This window comes from Coregonus clupeaformis, chromosome 15 (assembly GCF_020615455.1).
Source record: "Coregonus clupeaformis isolate EN_2021a chromosome 15, ASM2061545v1, whole genome shotgun sequence".
Lineage (NCBI taxonomy): Eukaryota > Metazoa > Chordata > Actinopteri > Salmoniformes > Salmonidae > Coregonus > Coregonus clupeaformis.
In genome coordinates this window covers 9388365-9408154 of record NC_059206.1, presented here as the reverse complement: position 1 = coordinate 9408154, position 19790 = coordinate 9388365, and the positions used below count along the sequence as shown (strand labels likewise).

The 19790-nt window shown below is 42.7% G+C and overlaps 1 protein-coding gene across 1 annotated transcript in view; it reads right to left on the bottom strand.

Moving 5' to 3' along the window:
* LOC121581912 (protein Shroom3) overlaps positions 1–19790 on the bottom strand; it is a 165130-nt gene that overhangs the window by 79201 nt on the left and 66139 nt on the right. Inside the window, exon 3 of the mRNA XM_041897311.2 lies at positions 189–329. Within this exon, the coding sequence (XP_041753245.2) occupies positions 189–329 (141 nt within the window). The remainder of the gene's footprint in view (positions 1–188; positions 330–19790) is intronic.

The window sequence follows — 19790 nt, the reverse complement described above, 5'->3', positions numbered from 1 at the left end:
TAAACGACTAAAACCAGATATAAAGTACGTAGAAAAGATAATGGACCTATATATTTTTTAAATAAGATCATCTTTGAGAACTAACAATCGCCAAAAATAAAAACTAGACAGTCAGGGAGAATTAAAAATTCCCAAATACTATATCTGTGACCAGGAAACCGGCCCACAGACACTAGACCAGGACTGACCTGTTCTTGATACGTAGTTTAACTCCTCCAGAACATCCTCCACGGGTCTCCCTGGGGGGTCCGTGGCGGTCCGAGGGAGGGCCGATTGAAGGCAGTGTCAGAGGGGTGGGCTCGCCACAGCAGGGGCCTGGGCAGCACTCCCTATAGAGGACAAACAGGGACAGAACAGTCAGCAGGGAGGGGAAAAAAAACTCCCTTTTTTTTAGCACTGCTCGTCATGGTGAGAAAACACGGAGACAACTATTTACTATGTGGTTTACCATTTCCCCACACCACACTAACCAAGCATCAACACCTAGTATGTTTTCCCAACCCAGCAAACAGAGTGAAGCTTTTTGACAGCTGTTTTGTGGTGTCTGGAGAGACCTGAGCACCTTCCTACGTAAAAACAAGCCTGTGGTGGTTAGGCTATAATGTGGAATCTGGTAGTGTGCAACCTGCCAAGCTGTAGAAGTACCATGCCACAACCACGAGCTGACCCACTTTAGGTTTAGCCACCTGACTGGCAAAGGTCGACTCCTTTTCCTGTTTACTTGGGACAGTGGTAATGAACAGGAGAGTAAGAAGTGATTCAAACCCACACCAATTCTCTCCTGGTCTGAAGGCAGCGGCCACTAGACGTGCCCAGGTCACAGGCTTCTGTCAAATAGCATGTGAAATAACACCTGCTGGGTTTTTTTTTTTTTTTATGGCTAATTTTGGTCGTTGCACCTTTGACTCAGATGGGACATGTTTGAGGAAACACAGACTCTTGTTAGATTTCCTGGTTATTAGACAGATAACGACTGGGAGTGCTGGGAAGAAAACAATGAGGTGAAGAAGGATTTAGATAGGTCTGGATGTGACTCAACATCGGGGTCGTGCACAGATATCTCAGGGGGCAGGTGCTAAAAAAAAATAACAAATACAAGACTTTCATAATTCATAACATTCCAACTGCCTCTGTAGAGAAAAAAATATATATATATTTATTTAGGCAACGACCACACTCACTCATCCTCTGGTCCTCACTGGTCCTCTGTAGCTCAGCTGGCAGAGCACGGCGCTTGTAACGCCAAGGTAGTGGGTTCGATTCCCGGGACCACCCATACACACAAAAAATTTAAATGTATGCACGCATGACTGTAAGTCGCTTTGGATAAAAGCATCTGCTAAATGGCTTATTATTATTTGTATTTATTATTATCACAAATTGTAAGCAAGCTAGTTACAGCGCTTCCTAAAGATCATGATTGACATCGGGAAAAGAAGGTAAGGCTTTCAGCTGATGATTGATGTTGATGATTGATGTAAATCTGTTATTTAGCTTGCTGTTTAAAAAAAATAATGTTTTACTGATTGTGATTTATCTTTAATGCTCTTAAATAATAACTTTCTAATGTAATATTGATAATCTTCTAACTAATGATATATGGGCTGGCTGGCTAGCGGCTTGTGTGGATATGTTAGTATATGGTGGTTAGCTAGAGTTGTGTGGATATGTTAGTATATGGTGGTTAGCTAGAGTTGTGTGGATATGTTAGTATATGGTGGTTAGCTAGAGTTGTGTGGATATGTTAGTATATGGTGGTTAGCTAGAGTTGTGTGGATATGTTAGTATATGGTGGTTAGCTAGAGTTGTGTGGATATGTTAGTATATGGTGGTTAGCTAGAGTTGTGTGGATATGTTAGTATATGGTGGTTAGCTAGAGTTGTGTGGATATGTTAGTATATGGTGGTTAGCTAGAGTTGTGTGGATATGTTAGTATATGGTGGTTAGCTAGAGTCGTGTGGATATGTTAGTATATGGTGGTTAGCTAGAGTCGTGTGGATATGTTAGTATATGGTGGTTAGCTAGAGTCGTGTGGATATGTTAGTATATGGTGGTTAGCTAGAGTTGTGTGGATATGTTAGTATATGGTGGTTAGCTAGAGTTGTGTGGATATGTTAGTATATGGTGGTTAGCTAGAGTCGTGTGGATATGTTAGTATATGGTGGTTAGCTAGAGTCGTGTGGATATGTTAGTATATGGTGGTTAGCTAGAGTCGTGTGGATATGTTAGTATATGGTGGTTAGCTAGAGTTGTGTGGATATGTTAGTATATGGTGGTTAGCTAGAGTCGTGTGGATATGTTAGTATATGGTGGTTAGCTAGAGTTGTGTGGATATGTTAGTATATGGTGGTTAGCTAGAGTTGTGTGGATATGTTAGTATATGGTGGTTAGCTAGAGTTGTGTGGATATGTTAGTATATGGTGGTTAGCTAGAGTCGTGTGGATATGTTAGTATATGGTGGTTAGCTAGAGTCGTGTGGATATGTTAGTATATGGTGGTTAGCTAGAGTTGTGTGGATATGTTAGTATATGGTGGTTAGCTAGAGTCGTGTGGATATGTTAGTATATGGTGGTTAGCTAGAGTCGTGTGGATATGTTAGTATATGGTGGTTAGCTAGAGTCGTGTGGATATGTTAGTATATGGTGGTTAGCTAGAGTTGTGTGGATATGTTAGTATATGGTGGTTAGCTAGAGTTGTGTGGATATGTTAGTATATGGTGGTTAGCTAGAGTTGTGTGGATATGTTAGTATATGGTGGTTAGCTAGAGTTGTGTGGATATGTTAGTATATGGTGGTTAGCTAGAGTCATGTGGATATGTTAGTATATGGTGGTTAGCTAGAGTTGTGTGGATATGTTAGTATATGGTGGTTAGCTAGAGTCGTGTGGATATGTTAGTATATGGTGGTTAGCTAGAGTCGTGTGGATATGTTAGTATATGGTGGTTAGCTAGAGTTGTGTGGATATGTTAGTATATGGTGGTTAGCTAGAGTTGTGTGGATATGTTAGTATATGGTGGTTAGCTAGAGTCGTGTGGATATGTTAGTATATGGTGGTTAGCTAGAGTTGTGTGGATATGTTAGTATATGGTGGTTAGCTAGAGTTGTGTGGATATGTTAGTATATGGTGGTTAGCTAGAGTTGTGTGGATATGTTAGTATATGGTGGTTAGCTAGAGTTGTGTGGATATGTTAGTATATGGTGGTTAGCTAGAGTCGTGTGGATATGTTAGTATATGGTGGTTAGCTAGAGTTGTGTGGATATGTTAGTATATGGTGGTTAGCTAGAGTTGTGTGGATATGTTAGTATATGGTGGTTAGCTAGAGTTGTGTGGATATGTTAGTATATGGTGGTTAGCTAGAGTTGTGTGGATATGTTAGTATATGGTGGTTAGCTAGAGTCGTGGTGGATATGTTAGTATATGGTGGTTAGCTAGAGTTGTGTGGATATGTTAGTATATGGTGGTTAGCTAGAGTTGTGTGGATATGTTAGTATATGGTGGTTAGCTAGAGTTGTGTGGATATGTTAGTATATGGTGGTTAGCTAGAGTTGTGTGGATATGTTAGTATATGGTGGTTAGCTAGAGTCGTGTGGATATGTTAGTATATGGTGGTTAGCTAGAGTCGTGTGGATATGTTAGTATATGGTGGTTAGCTAGAGTTGTGTGGATATGTTAGTATATGGTGGTTAGCTAGAGTTGTGTGGATATGTTAGTATATGGTGGTTAGCTAGAGTCGTGTGGATATGTTAGTATATGGTGGTTAGCTAGAGTTGTGTGGATATGTTAGTATATGGTGGTTAGCTAGAGTTGTGTGGATATGTTAGTATATGGTGGTTAGCTAGAGTTGTGTGGATATGTTAGTATATGGTGGTTAGCTAGAGTTGTGTGGATATGTTAGTATATGGTGGTTAGCTAGAGTTGTGTGGATATGTTAGTATATGGTGGTTAGCTAGAGTCTAGACTACCAGTGATGCCACTGCCCTGATGCACGTGCAACCCCCGAATGAAGAAGGCAGTGGGACGGTAAAGAGTCCTGCTCAACTTACACCACTGACCACAACTGGTTTAGTGGTTCACTTCAAGTATGGGACCATTCACTGTAGAGAGTCCACGCTGGGTTGGTACAATACTACATTGGTTCCCTATCTCTGTGTTCATCTGTAGTGAGAAGGTCAACATCTAAGCCATCCCTAGATCATAAACCATAACTGAATTCTCCTCTGGTCTAGGGTGGTCTAAGCCGCTGCCTCCAGAACACCTACACCACTGCATCATGGGTTGGAATATTTCAGCACTCTCTCCCATATCTCATCTCCATTCTATCCAATAAACCACAAAATACCCAGAAAAAAAGTGAATTCTCCTGTGATCAGGAAGGCACATCACGGCATTCCACCACAAATTCTCCTCTAGCTTCATTGTCTTATAACAGCTACGTCATTCTAATGTAAAGCTCTGACATGGACTAGCACTGCAGACAGCTGTCGCACTAACTGACGTAAGAAGCTGTCGCACTAACTGACGTAAGACAATGGCTACGCCCCAAATGGCACCCTGTTCCCTACATAGTGCACTACTTTCAACCAGAGCCCTATAGGCCCTAGTCAAAGGTAGTGCACTATGTAGGGAATAGGGGGCTATTTGGGACGTAACCAATTACAAGCATTTCGCTTGTAATAATAACATCACTGCCAAAAATATGATTAAAAAAACAAACATATATATATATATATATATATATATATATACACATACACACGAGTAAAACTTTGCTTAACAAGTCTCATAAGTTGCATGGACTCACTCTGTGTGCAATAATAGTGTTTAACATGATTTTTGAATGACTACCTCATCTCTGTACCCCACACATACAATTATCCGTAATCTCCCTCAGTCGAGCAGTGAATTTCGAACACAGATTCAACAACAAAGACCGGGGAGGTTTTCCATATTTTCAAGCATATTGGTGGCTGCATCATGTTATGGGTATGCTTGTAATTGTTAAGGACTGGGGAGTTTTTCAGGATAAAACAAATAAACGGAATGGAGCTAAGCACAGGCAAAATCCTAGAGGAGAACCTTGTTCAGTCTGCTTCACATTTTTACATTTTAGTCATTTAGCAGACGCTCTTATCCAGAGCGACTTACAGTTAGTGAGTGCATACATTATTATTTTTTTTTTCTTACTGGCCCCCCGTGGGAATCGAACCCACAACCCTGGCGTTGCAAACGCCATGCTCTACCAACTGAGCTACATCCCTGCCGGCCATTCCCTCCCCTACCCTGGACGACGCTGGGCCAATTGTGCGCCGCCCCATGGGTCTCCCAGTCACAGCCGGCTACGACAGAGCCTGGATTCGAACCAGGATCTCTAGTGGCACAGCCTTAGACCACTGCGCCACTCGGGAGACTTCACCCCCCCCACACTCCTCCTCCTAGGGGAAACACTGCATCATTGTTTATGAGGTTAACTCTTCTCTGATTGGTTCATATACACATTCCATACATTGAAATGACAATCTAAATATGGCCCCAATAGTCTGAAATGGCTGATTTTTTATGGAATATCTACATAGGCGTACAGAGGCCCATTATCAGCAACCATCAATCCTGAGTTCCAATGGCACGTTGTGTTTGCTAATCCAAGTTTATCATTTAAAAAAGCGAATTGATCATTAGAAAACCCTTTTGCAATTATGTTAGCGAAGCTGAAAACTGTTGTACTGATTAAAGAGGCAATAAAACTGGCCTTCTTGAGACTAGTTGAGTATTTGGAGCATCAGCAATTGTGGGTTCGATTAAAGGCTCAAAATGGCCAGAAACAAAGAACTTTCTTCTGAAACTCGTCAGTCTATTCTTGTTCTGAGAAATGAAGGCTATTGCATGCGAGAAATTGCTGGCAGCTTCATTAAATAGTACCCGCAAAACACCAGTCTCATTGTCAACAGTGAAAAGGCGACTCTGGGATGCTGACCTTCTAGGCAGAGCTGCAAAGAAAAAGTCATATCTCAGACTGGCCAATAAAAAGAAAAGATTAAGATGGGCAAAATAACACAGACACTGGACTTTTTCTTTGCAACTCTGCCTAGAAGGTCAGCATCCTGGAGTCGCCTCTTCACTGTTGACGTTGAGACTGGTGTTTTGCGGGTACTTTTTAAATGAAGCTGCCAGTTGAGGACCTGTGAGGCATCTGTTTCTCAAACTAGACACCCTAATGTATTTGTCCTCTTGCTCAGTTGTGCACCGGGGCCTCCCACTCCTCTTTCTATTCTGGTTAGAGCCAGTTTGCGCTGTTCTGTGAAGGGAGTAGTACACAGCGTTGTACGAGATCTTCAGTTTCTTTGCAATTTCTCGCATGGAATAGCCTCCTTTTCTTAGAACAAGAATAGACTGACGAGTTTCTGGCCATTTTGAGCCTGTAATTGAACCCACAATTGCTGATGCTCCAGATACTCAACTGGTCTCAAAAAGGCCAGTTTTATTGCTTCTTTTATCAGCACAACAGTTTTCAGCTGTGCTAACATAATTGCAAAAGGGTTTTCTAATGATCAATTAGCCTTTTAAAATGATAAACTTGGATTAGCAAACACAAGGTGCCATTGGAACACAGGACTGATGGTTGCTGATAATGGGCCTCTGTACGTCTATGTAGATATTCCATTAACAATCAGCCGTTTCTAGCTACAATAGGCATTTACAACATTAACAATGTCTACACTGTATTTCTAATCAATTTTATGTTATTTGAATGGACAAAAAAAATGGGCTTTTCTTTCCAAAACAAGGACATTTCTAAGTGACCCCAAACTTTTGAACGGTAGTGTGCGCACAGTACATTACATCATCCAGATGAAACGTGACAGTTTCAGGGCCTCTATTGCTTCTCCTTCCTTTAACTCTACGGTCCTGCTGTATTTGAAACAGTGTTTTGTCCTGAGAATCTAGGACAGATTCCAACGTACAATATTCCAGCTACTGATCTCAGCCTAATACAATGAGTAGCTTTAATGGGAATACACTGAATCCCGATTTGGAGGATATTGTGTTTATTAAAATACCAAATCTGGCGTCTCCTACAGAGAGAGCTCAGGCACATGCCTTATTATCGAACTGCTTTGTTATGTCATGGTTACTAACAACCAACATGGTGTATGATCCTATATCCCTCACATGCTCACTGAAGACCGTAGTAGTAGTAGTAGTAGTAGTAGTAGTAGTAAAGACATACTGTAAATACAGCATCATCATGTCTAAACTGTAACCACTACCATCAATTAATATGCATGAAACTGACCTGGATAGGGCAGTCATCTAAAACCCGCCCCACAGACACTATGTAAAAACTCTGCTGCTTGGCCTCCATCTACAGACACTCTCTCTCTCTCTCTCTCTCTCTCTCTCTCTCTCTCTCTCTCTCTCTCTCTCTCTCATTCACACCTCTCCCTCATAATTCACCATTCACACCTCTCCCTCATAATCACCATTCACTGTTCACACCTCTCCCTCATAATCACCATTCACACCTCTCCCTCATAATCACCATTCACTGTTCACACCTCTCCCTCATAATCACTATTCACACCTCTCCCTCATAATCACCATTCACACCTCTCCCTCATAATCACAATTCACACCTCTCCCTCATGATCACTGTTCACACCTCTCCCTCATGATCACTGTTCACACCTCTCCCTCATAATCACCATTCACACCTCTCCCTCGTAATCACTGTTCACTATTCACACCTCTCCCTCATAATCACTATTCACTATTCACACCTCTCCCTCATAATCACTGTTCACACCTCTCCCTCATACTCACTGTTCACTGTTCACACCTCTCCCTCATAATCACCATTCACACTCTCCCCTCATAATCACTGTTCACACCTCTCCCTCATAATCACTATTCACTGTTCACACCTCTCCCTCATAATCACTATTCACACCTCTCCCTCATAATCACTATTCACTGTTCACACCTCTCCCTCATAATCACTATTCACACCTCTCCCTCATAATCACTGTTCACTGTTCACACCTCTCCCTCATAATCACCATTCACACCTCTCCCTCATAATCACTGTTCACTGTTCACACCTCTCCCTCATAATCACTATTCACTGTTCACACCTCTCCCTCATAATCACTATTCACACCTCTCCCTCATAATCACTATTCACTGTTCACACCTCTCCCTCATAATCACTGTTCACACCTCTCCCTCATAATCACCATTCACACCTCTCCCTCATAATCACTGTTCACTGTTCACACCTCTCCCTCATAATCACTATTCACTGTTCACACCTCTCCCTCATAATCACTATTCACACCTCTCCCTCATAATCACTATTCACTGTTCACACCTCTCCCTCATAATCACTATTCACACCTCTCCCTCATAATCACTATTCACTGTTCACACCTCTCCCTCATAATCACTATTCACACCTCTCCCTCATAATCACTGTTCACTGTTCACACCTCTCCCTCATAATCACCATTCACACCTCTCCCTCATAATCACTGTTCACACTCTCTCTCTCTCTCTCTCTCTCTCTCTCTCATTCACACCTCTCCCTCATAATTCACCATTCACACCTCTCCCTCATAATCACCATTCACACCTCTCCCTCATAATCACCATTCACACCTCTCCCTCATAATCACTGTTCACACCTCTCTCTCTCACCATTCACTCTCTCACTCTCTCTCTCTCACCATTCACTCTCTCTCTCTCACCATTCACTGTCTCACTCTCTCCCTCAATCACTCATTCACACCTCTCCCTCATAATTCACCATTCACACCTCTCCCTCATAATCACCATTCACTGTTCACACCTCTCCCTCATAATCACCATTCACACCTCTCCCTCATAATCACCATTCACTGTTCACACCTCTCCCTCATAATCACTATTCACACCTCTCCCTCATAATCACCATTCACACCTCTCCCTCATAATCACCATTCACACCTCTCCCTCATAATCACAATTCACACCTCTCCCTCATGATCACTGTTCACACCTCTCCCTCATAATCACCATTCACACCTCTCCCTCGTAATCACTGTTCACTATTCACACCTCTCCCTCATAATCACTATTCACTATTCACACCTCTCCCTCATAATCACTGTTCACACCTCTCCCTCATACTCACTGTTCACTGTTCACACCTCTCCCTCATAATCACCATTCACACCTCTCCCTCATAATCACTGTTCACACCTCTCCCTCATAATCACTATTCACTGTTCACACCTCTCCCTCATAATCACTATTCACACCTCTCCCTCATAATCACTATTCACTGTTCACACCTCTCCCTCATAATCACTATTCACACCTCTCCCTCATAATCACTGTTCACTGTTCACACCTCTCCCTCATAATCACCATTCACACCTCTCCCTCATAATCACTGTTCACTGTTCACACCTCTCCCTCATAATCACTATTCACTGTTCACACCTCTCCCTCATAATCACTATTCACACCTCTCCCTCATAATCACTATTCACTGTTCACACCTCTCCCTCATAATCACTGTTCACACCTCTCCCTCATAATCACCATTCACACCTCTCCCTCATAATCACTGTTCACTGTTCACACCTCTCCCTCATAATCACTATTCACTGTTCACACCTCTCCCTCATAATCACTATTCACACCTCTCCCTCATAATCACTATTCACTGTTCACACCTCTCCCTCATAATCACTATTCACACCTCTCCCTCATAATCACTATTCACTGTTCACACCTCTCCCTCATAATCACAACCTCTCTCCTCATAATCACTGTTCACTGTTCACACCTCTCCCTCATAATCACCATTCACACCTCTCCCTCATAATCACTGTTCACACCTCTCTCTCTCTCTCTCTCTCTCTCTCTCTCTCTCTCTCTCTCATTCACACCTCTCCCTCATAATTCACCATTCACACCTCTCCCTCATAATCACCATTCACACCTCTCCCTCATAATCACCATTCACTGTTCACACCTCTCCCTCATAATCACCATTCACACCTCTCCCTCATAATCACCATTCACTGTTCACACCTCTCCCTCATAATCACTATTCACACCTCTCCCTCATAATCACCATTCACACCTCTCCCTCATAATCACAATTCACACCTCTCCCTCATGATCACTGTTCACACCTCTCCCTCATAATCACCATTCACACCTCTCCCTCGTAATCACTGTTCACTATTCACACCTCTCCCTCATAATCACTATTCACTATTCACACCTCTCCCTCATAATCACTGTTCACACCTCTCCCTCATACTCACTGTTCACTGTTCACACCTCTCCCTCATAATCACCATTCACACCTCTCCCTCATAATCACTGTTCACACCTCTCCCTCATAATCACTATTCACTGTTCACACCTCTCCCTCATAATCACTATTCACACCTCTCCCTCATAATCACTATTCACTGTTCACACCTCTCCCTCATAATCACTATTCACACCTCTCCCTCATAATCACTGTTCACTGTTCACACCTCTCCCTCATAATCACCATTCACACCTCTCCCTCATAATCACTGTTCACTGTTCACACCTCTCCCTCATAATCACTATTCACTGTTCACACCTCTCCCTCATAATCACTATTCACACCTCTCCCTCATAATCACTATTCACTGTTCACACCTCTCCCTCATAATCACTATTCACACCTCTCCCTCATAATCACTGTTCACTATTCACACCTCTCCCTCATAATCACTATTCACTATTCACACCTCTCCCTCATAATCACTGTTCACTGTTCACACCTCTCCCTCATAATCACTGTTCACACCTCTCCATCATAATCACCATTCACACCTCTCCCTCATAATCACTGTTCACTGTTCACACCTCTCCCTCATAATCACTATTCACTGTTCACACCTCTCCCTCATAATCACTATTCACACCTCTCCCTCATAATCACTATTCACTGTTCACACCTCTCCCTCATAATCACTATTCACACCTCTCCCTCATAATCACTATTCACTGTTCACACCTCTCCCTCATAATCACTATTCACACCTCTCCCTCATAATCACTGTTCACTGTTCACACCTCTCCCTCATAATCACCATTCACACCTCTCCCTCATAATCACTGTTCACTGTTCACACCTCTCCCTCATAATCACTATTCACTGTTCACACCTCTCCCTCATAATCACTATTCACACCTCTCCCTCATAATCACTATTCACTGTTCACACCTCTCCCTCATAATCACTATTCACACCTCTCCCTCATAATCACTATTCACTGTTCACACCTCTCCCTCATAATCACTATTCACACCTCTCCCTCATAATCACTGTTCACTATTCACACCTCTCCCTCATAATCACTATTCACTATTCACACCTCTCCCTCATAATCACTGTTCACTGTTCACACCTCTCCCTCATAATCACTGTTCACTGTTCACACCTCTCCCTCATAATCACCATTCACACCTCTCCCTCATAATCACTGTTCACTGTTCACACCTCTCCCTCATAATCACTATTCACTGTTCACACCTCTCCCTCATAATCAATATTCACACCTCTCCCTCATAATCACTATTCACTGTTCATACCTCTCCCTCATAATCCCTATTCACACCTCTCCCTCATAATCACTGTTCACTGTTCACACCTCTCCCTCATAATCACCATTCACACCTCTCCCTCATAATCACTGTTCACTGTTCACACCTCTCCCTCATAATCACTATTCACACCTCTCCCTCATAATCACTATTCACACCTCTCCCTCATAATCACTATTCACTGTTCACACCTCTCCCTCATAATCACTATTCACACCTCTCCCTCATAATCACTGTTCACTGTTCACACCTCTCCCTCATAATCACTATTCACTGTTCACACCTCTCCCTCATAATCACTATTCACACCTCTCCCTCATAATCACTATTCACTGTTCACACCTCTCCCTCATAATCACTATTCACACCTCTCCCTCATAATCACTGTTCACTCCTCTCCCTCATAATCACTATTCACTGTTCACACCTCTCCCTCATAATCACTATTCACACCTCTCCCTCATAATAACTATTCACTATTCACACCTCTCCCTCATAATCACTATTCACACCTCTCCCTCATAATCTATTCACACCTCTCCCTCATAATCACTATTCACACCTCTCCCTCATAATCACTATTCACTATTCACACCTCTCCCTCATAATCACTATTCACTGTTCACACCTCTCCCTCATAATCACTATTCACACCTCTCCCTCATAATCACTATTCACACCTCTCCCTCATAATCACCATTCACTGTTCACACCTCTCCCTCATAATCACTATTCACACCTCTCCCTCATAATCACTATTCACACCTCTCCCTCATAATCACTATTCACACCTCTCCCTCATAATCACTATTCACACCTCTCCCTCATAATCACTGTTCACTGTTCACACCTCTCCCTCATAATCACTATTCACTGTTCACACCTCTCCTCAGATGGATGGCTACTATATAAACTAGGCCAGCTCAGGACTTTTTCCTGTTATGTGACATTTTTACTCTATTTTGTTGCTTGAAACAAAAAGTCAATGTTCTTTCATCTCTGAAGAAGAGTTGTGCTTGTTCAATCTTCCTGTGACTGTCTCTCCATCATGCTTTGTCATATTTACATATTCTAATTAAAACCAGACAACAGGAGTTAAGGGGGGGTGAGATGCGCCCCTTGCCCCTCTAACCTTCTGTTCAAGCGTTCCCTTCACATTCCTCACATGCCAACGCGCCCTGGCGACAGGACAACCTGGGTGGTATCCATAATAACAGAGAAACAGGTCACCCCCCCATCAGACTGGTGGGGGTGATGGCCCTATGGGGTAGGGCTGCACGATTTGGCCAAAATATCTAATTGTGATTTTTTGGGGGGGCCAGATATTGCAATTGCGATTATGAATTGTGATTTTCAAACACTTAAGTGAAAAAAACTTGGTGTAATTCCACCAGACACCAGACAGGTTAAAACAAGTGTCAGGGTCGAGAACAGCACTTATAACTGAATACAAAACCAAATGAAACAAATATTTTCCAACATTGTTATAGTAATATAATAATAGATACGATTATCACACCTACATATTAACAAACATACCATTTTAACATGATCATCAAAATGGTGTTCTATAAGCGCAGCACCAATTAATTAATTAATTAATTACATTATGAGTTCTTTTTTACTATTTTACCATTATGAGTTCTTAAATAACCTAAGTTAATTATGTATTCAGGCAGCCATAGGCTGCAGATGGAATAGGAAGCTGATGGTTGTGTAATTATGTATAAGTAATCAATCATTATTATAATTGAAATGATAAGTCAAAGTGCCTGAAAATACATGTAACATGTAGCCTACCGATTTCAAGGTGCAGCCTGTGTCCAAAACATTGGAGTCTGGTCCAGTCATTCAACGCCACGTTTCATTTTCTCCCTTCATTTTATTATACATTGTTGGTATGGCGACTTGGGAGAAATATGTGCGAGATGGAATCTTGTATCTCCTGTCCAGCTTGTTTATCATCTTCTTGAAGCCGTCTTTGCTGACTGTGTAAATAGGAACCATGTCTTTGGCTATGTGATAGCCTCTGTGATTTCTATGTGTCTGCGGATAGTTTTTCGTATGGCGTTACACTTGAAAACACATTGGCAATCAACGCCTGTTTAACGTAGGTGGCTGGTTGTGGCTGGTCGTGGCTGGTCGTGGCTGGTCGTGGCTGGTCGTGGCTGAGGGGCTTTGCTGCTGTCGGGCGCTTTAAAAAAACAAACATGCAATCGTCGTAAAGCAGGGGATGTTTATTCTTTAAATGATTGAATAAATGTGTTGTTGTTGCCACAACTCTGAGGCACTTTTTTCACAACACTTGCATTTGGTTGATATCGATTTGCCTGTAGCCGAAATACTGCCATACCACTGAAGATGTGTTGAAATACTGCCATACCACTGAAGATGTGTTGAAATACTGCCATACCACTGAAGATGTGTTGAAATACTGCCATACCACTGAAGATGTGCTGAAATACTGCCATACCACTGAAGATGTGTTGAAATACTGCCATACCACTGAAGATGTGCTGAAATACTGCCATACCACTGAAGATGCGCTGAAATACTGCCATACCACTGAAGATGTGCTGAAATACTGCCATACCACTGAAGATGCGCTGAAATACTGCCATACCACTGAAGATGCGCTGAAATACTGCCATACCACTGAAGATGCGCTGAAATACTGCCATACCACTGAATATGTGTTGAAATACTGCCATACCACTGAAGATGTGCTGAAATACTGCCATACCACTGAAGATGCGCTGAAATACTGCCATACCACTGAAGATGTGCTGAAATACTGCCATACCACTGAAGATGTGCTGAAATACTGCCATACCACTGAAGATGCGCTGAAATACTGCCATACCAATGAAGATTCTTCTTTGGCACCAAATCGACGTTCTCGTTAGCACTAGCAGCACTCATGTGTCCCACACATTCTGAGGTAAAGCCACAGAGTTTGTAAACCTCATACTGTACTGTCTTTGGTAAAGCCCTTTTTGTCCTCACCAACATCTAACTGAGGTAAAGCCCTTTCTGTCCTCACCAACATCTAACTAAGGTAAAGCCCTTTCTCTCCTCACCAACATCTAACTGAGGTAAAGCCCTTTCTCCCCTCACCAGCATCTGAGGTAAAGCCCTTTCTCTCCTCACCAGCATCTAACTGAGCGCTCTAAGCGGGGACGATTGTGATTGGCCAGCATGTGCATGCCATGCAGACTGAGAGAGCCAGCTTGTGATTGGTCAGCATCCTCTGTGCATGTAGAGAGTGAATGAACGGAGTCTAGCGCATCTCATTGGAGGAAGTACCGCAGTGTAGTTTCTGTTGTATTAATGGTGTCAAAGAACGGGGTAAATAGCAGCCTCTTGCGATATGGACATTGCACATGTCAATATTTCAATTTCGAAATTACTAGTGTTACATTAGAGAAGGGTTTTTTGGAATAGGGTGTAGTCACATATTTACCCATGGCGTTTACCCACAGTTTACCCACCTATTTACCCACAGTTTACCCACAGTTTACCCACCTAGTTACCTATCAATTTCTGGGTAAAGTAACAAGGTGGAGTACTATACAGAGTTATATATATATATACAGTGGGCTCCAAAATTACTGGCACCCCTGACTGGCAATGCACAAACAATACTTTAAAAAATACAAACAATATAATTATAGAGATAAACTCAAAATTCCAACATGTGAGAAATACTGTACTATATTATGTTCCAATGGAACCCACCAAAATCATTTATTGATTTAATAAAAAATCAATGTCCTCCAAATCAAGGTTTCACAATTAATGGCACCCTTAAATATTATTGTAAATAACATCTACCAAAATTAAACCAGGAATTAAATTCCACTTATTTAAGTTGATCCAAGTCTTATGGAACTATATTGAGCCATTACATTACTTCCTGTTTCACTAGGGTATAAAAATGAGGTAACACGCATGCAATATCCCTTTGTCATCCAACACCATGAAGAAAACAAAAGAACTGGCAGTTCAAAAGAGACAGATGGTTGTAGACCTTCATAAATCTGGTAATGGCTACAAGAAGATCCACAAACGATTGAATATACCACTGAGCACTGTCAGGGCAATTATTACAAAATTAAGACATGGAACAGTTGAACACCTCATGGGTAGAGGACGCAAATGCATTTTGCCCCCCAGGATACGGAGGAAAATGGTGAGAGAAGCAACAAAATCCACAAGAATCACTGTGAAAGAATTGCAGGCATTGGTTTCAAAAAGCACCATCAGATGCCACCTCCACAACCACAGGCTCTTTGGAAGGGTTGCCAGAAGAAAGCCCTTTCTGACCCAAAGACACAGACGCAAGCGCTTGGAGTTTGCCAAACGTAATTTAAATTATGACTGGAAGAAGGTGTTCTGGTCAGATGAGACCAACATTGAACGTTTTGGTCAGATACAGCATCGGCATGTTTGGTGTCGAAACAGAGATGCACCTCATACCCACTGTGAAATATGGGATTCAGGCAGCCATGGGACTTGGCCGGAGGTGGACTTTCCAACAAGACAATAACCCAAAACATACCTCAAGATCCACACAGAAATGGTTCTGTGACATCAAAATCAATGTACTGCCATGGCCATCTCAGTCGCCGGACCTCAATCCAATCGAAAAATCTGTGGGCTGAAATCGAAAATCTGTGGGCTGAGTTGAAGAGGGCAGTTGATAAGCGCAAACCCAAGAATGTGAAGAATCTTGAAAGGATCTGCATAGAGGAATGGTCCAAAATCCCTCCAAATGTGTTCCTTAACCTTGTCAAACATTACAGGAAAAGACTCCATGCTGTTACCCTTGCCACAGGTGGTTGCACTAAATGTACTAAATGAGGAGTGCCAATAATGATGAAACATTGATTTTGGTTACATTTATTTTGTATTAAATAATTGTATGATTTTGGTTGGTTCCATAAAAAAATGTATAAAGTACAGTATTTCTCACGTTGGTATTTTGAGTTGCAGTTATATTGTTTATATTTTTTGAAGTATTGTTTGTGCATTATTGCCAGTCAGGGGTGCCAGTCATTTTGGAGCCCACTCTATATATGCTTTGACTCAGATTTTTCACTTTAAAATGTATGACAAACAAAAAACATTGATTTAGATTTTAGTCATTTAGCAGACGCTCTTATCCAGAGCGACTTACAGTTAGTGAGTGCATACATTTTCATACTTTAAAAGTTGAACAAACCATACAACTCTATGCACAAGGAAAACTTTGAACAATTTATACAGATTTCTTTTACAACATTTTTACATTTTTTTTTGTCATTTAGCAGACGCTCTTATCCAGAGCGACTTACAGTTAGTGAGTGCATACATTTTCATACTGGCCCCCCGTGGGAATCGAACCCACGGAAGAACTGTGCAGATGACAACTTTGGTAACAGAATTACCGTAAAATCTCCCTCAGTTTTGTGTGCGACCACATCTTCCAAAATCTCTTAAATATCTGCTCCGAATTAAGATTGAAAGATGTCTGCAGAAAGAATGGGGTGTCAGCTATGACATGACACCTTGAGTAGAATTTTTTTACATTTTGGCTATTGAATTACAGTAGGTAAAGTGGATTAACATCCGTTAACAGAATTACGGTAATGGAATTACATCATGGGCCCCTGATCTGTACTATACAGAAATGCATAACTATGGATTTGAATATCATTCTCTTCATGGTGATGTATCCTGAATAGGTACACAAAAGGTAGAAATGTGTAATATCCTTCTTTTGCATATTTGGGTATTATTCTACACGCTGGCTATTACTGTAAACAGCTCTGCCCCCAAAAAAGTTTGTTAGCATAGCTCGCTACGTAGTTCCACATGCTTTTGTGCGGCAGAATTTTTGGAAGGCGACGCAAACGGAGATGCGTAGATTGTGAAATCACTGTGGAGAGCCCTTTACAGTAAATAGAAAAAGGGGTAAGTGGTAGGTGTCATGGTACTGTCTGTGTCGGTAAGAGCCAGGAGAGGTGTCGGTAAGAGCCGGGAGAGGTGTCGGTAAGAGCCGGGAGAGGTGTCGGTAAGAGCCAGGAGAGGTGACATTAACTGGAGAGAGAGAGAGAGAAGAGCCCAGTCCAGTACTACAGTACTCCTGCTAAGCCCAGTCCAAGCTCTTCTCTGTCCTGGCCCCACTATGGTGGAACCAGCTTCCCCCTGAAAGTAGGACACCAGAGTCCCTGCCCATCTTCCGAAAACATCTGAAACCCTACCTCTTTAAAAAATATATATAAATAATAATAATATAATGAAGTAAACGTTATTGTCCAGGGACTGAACATTAGTGAGTAATATACTCGGAAGCTTAGCAGGAGTACTGTAGTACTGGGCTGGGCTTAGCAGGAGTACTGTAGTACTGGCGCTTAAAAAACGCTTAAAAAAAAAAACTCTCGACCACTGTTACTCTCCCTTCCGGGAAGGCTACAAGGCCCTCCCCCACCCTCCCTTCGACAAATCAGATCATGACTCCATTGTGCTCCTCCCTTCCTATAGGCAGAAACACAAACAGGAAGTACCCGTGCTAAAGTCTATTCAACGCTGGTCTGACCAATGTTTACGGACATATTCAATCTCTCCCTATCCCAGTCTGCTGTCCCCACTTGCTTCAAGATGTCCACCATTGTTCCTGTACCCAAGAAAGCAAAGGTAGCTGAACTAAATGACTATCGCCCCGTAGCACTCACTTCAGTCATCATGAAGTGCTTTGAGAGGCTAGTTAAGGATCATATCACCTCCACCTCCACCTTATCCCCTAGACCCACTTTAATTTCCATACCGCCTCAATAGATCCACAGACGATGCAATCGCCATCGCACTGCACACTGCCCTATCCCATCTGTACAAGAGGAATACCTATGTAAGAATGCTGTTCATTGACTACAGCTCAGCCTTCAACACCATAGTACCCTCCAAGCTTATCATTAAGCTCGGGGCCCTGGGTCTGAATCCCGCCCTGTGCAACTGGGTCCTGGACTTCCTGACGGGCCGCCCCCAGGTGGTGAAGGTAGGAAACAACACCTCCACTACACTGATCCTAAACACAGGGGCCCCACAAGGGTGCGTGCTCAGCCCCCTCCTGTACTTCCTGTTCACCCATGACTGCGTGGCCACGCACGCCTCCAACTCAATCCTCATGTTTGCAGACGACACATCAGTAGTAGGCCTGATTACCAACAATGACGAGACAGCCTACAGGGAGGAGGTGAGGGACATGGCGGAGTGGTGCCAGGAAAATAACCTCTCCCTCAACATCAACAAAACGAAGGAGCTGATCGTGGACTTCAGGAGATAGCAGAGGGAGCATGCCCCCCATCCACATCGACGGAACCGCAGTGAAGAAGGTGAAAAGCTTCCTCGGCGTACACATCACTGACAATCTGAAATGGTCCACCCACACAGACAGCGTGGTGAAGAAGGTGCAACAGCGCCTCTTCAACCTCAGGAGGCTGAAGAAATTTGACTTGGCCCATAAGACCCTCACAAACTTTTACAGATGCACCATTGAGAGCATCCTGTCGGGCTGTATCACCGCCTGGTACGGCAACTGCACCGCCCGCAACCACAGGGCTCTCCAGAGGGTGGTGCGGTCTGCTCAACGCACACTGCCTGCCCTCCAGGACACCTACAGCACCCGATGTCACAGGAAGGCCAAAAAGATCATCAAGGACATCAACCACCCGAGCCACGGCCTGTTCACCCCGCTATCATCCAGAAGGCGAGGTCAGTACAGGTGCATCAAAGCTGGGCCCGAGAGACTGAAAAACAGCTTCTATCTCAAGGCCATCAGACTTTTAAATAGTCACCACTAGGCGGCTTCCACCCAGTACCCTGCCCTGAACTTAGTAACTGTCACTAGCCGGCTACCACTCGGTTACTCAACCCTGCACCTTAGAGGCTGCTGGCCCTATGTACATAGACATAGAATCACTGGTCACTTTAATAATGTTTACATACTGTTTTAACCATTTCATATGTATATACTGTATTCTACTGTATTCTAGTCAATGCCACTCCGACGTTGCTCGTCTTAATATTTATATATTTCGTAATTCCCTTCTTTTACTTTGTGTGAATTGTTGTGAATTGTTAGACACTACTACACTGTTGGAGCTAGGAACACAAGC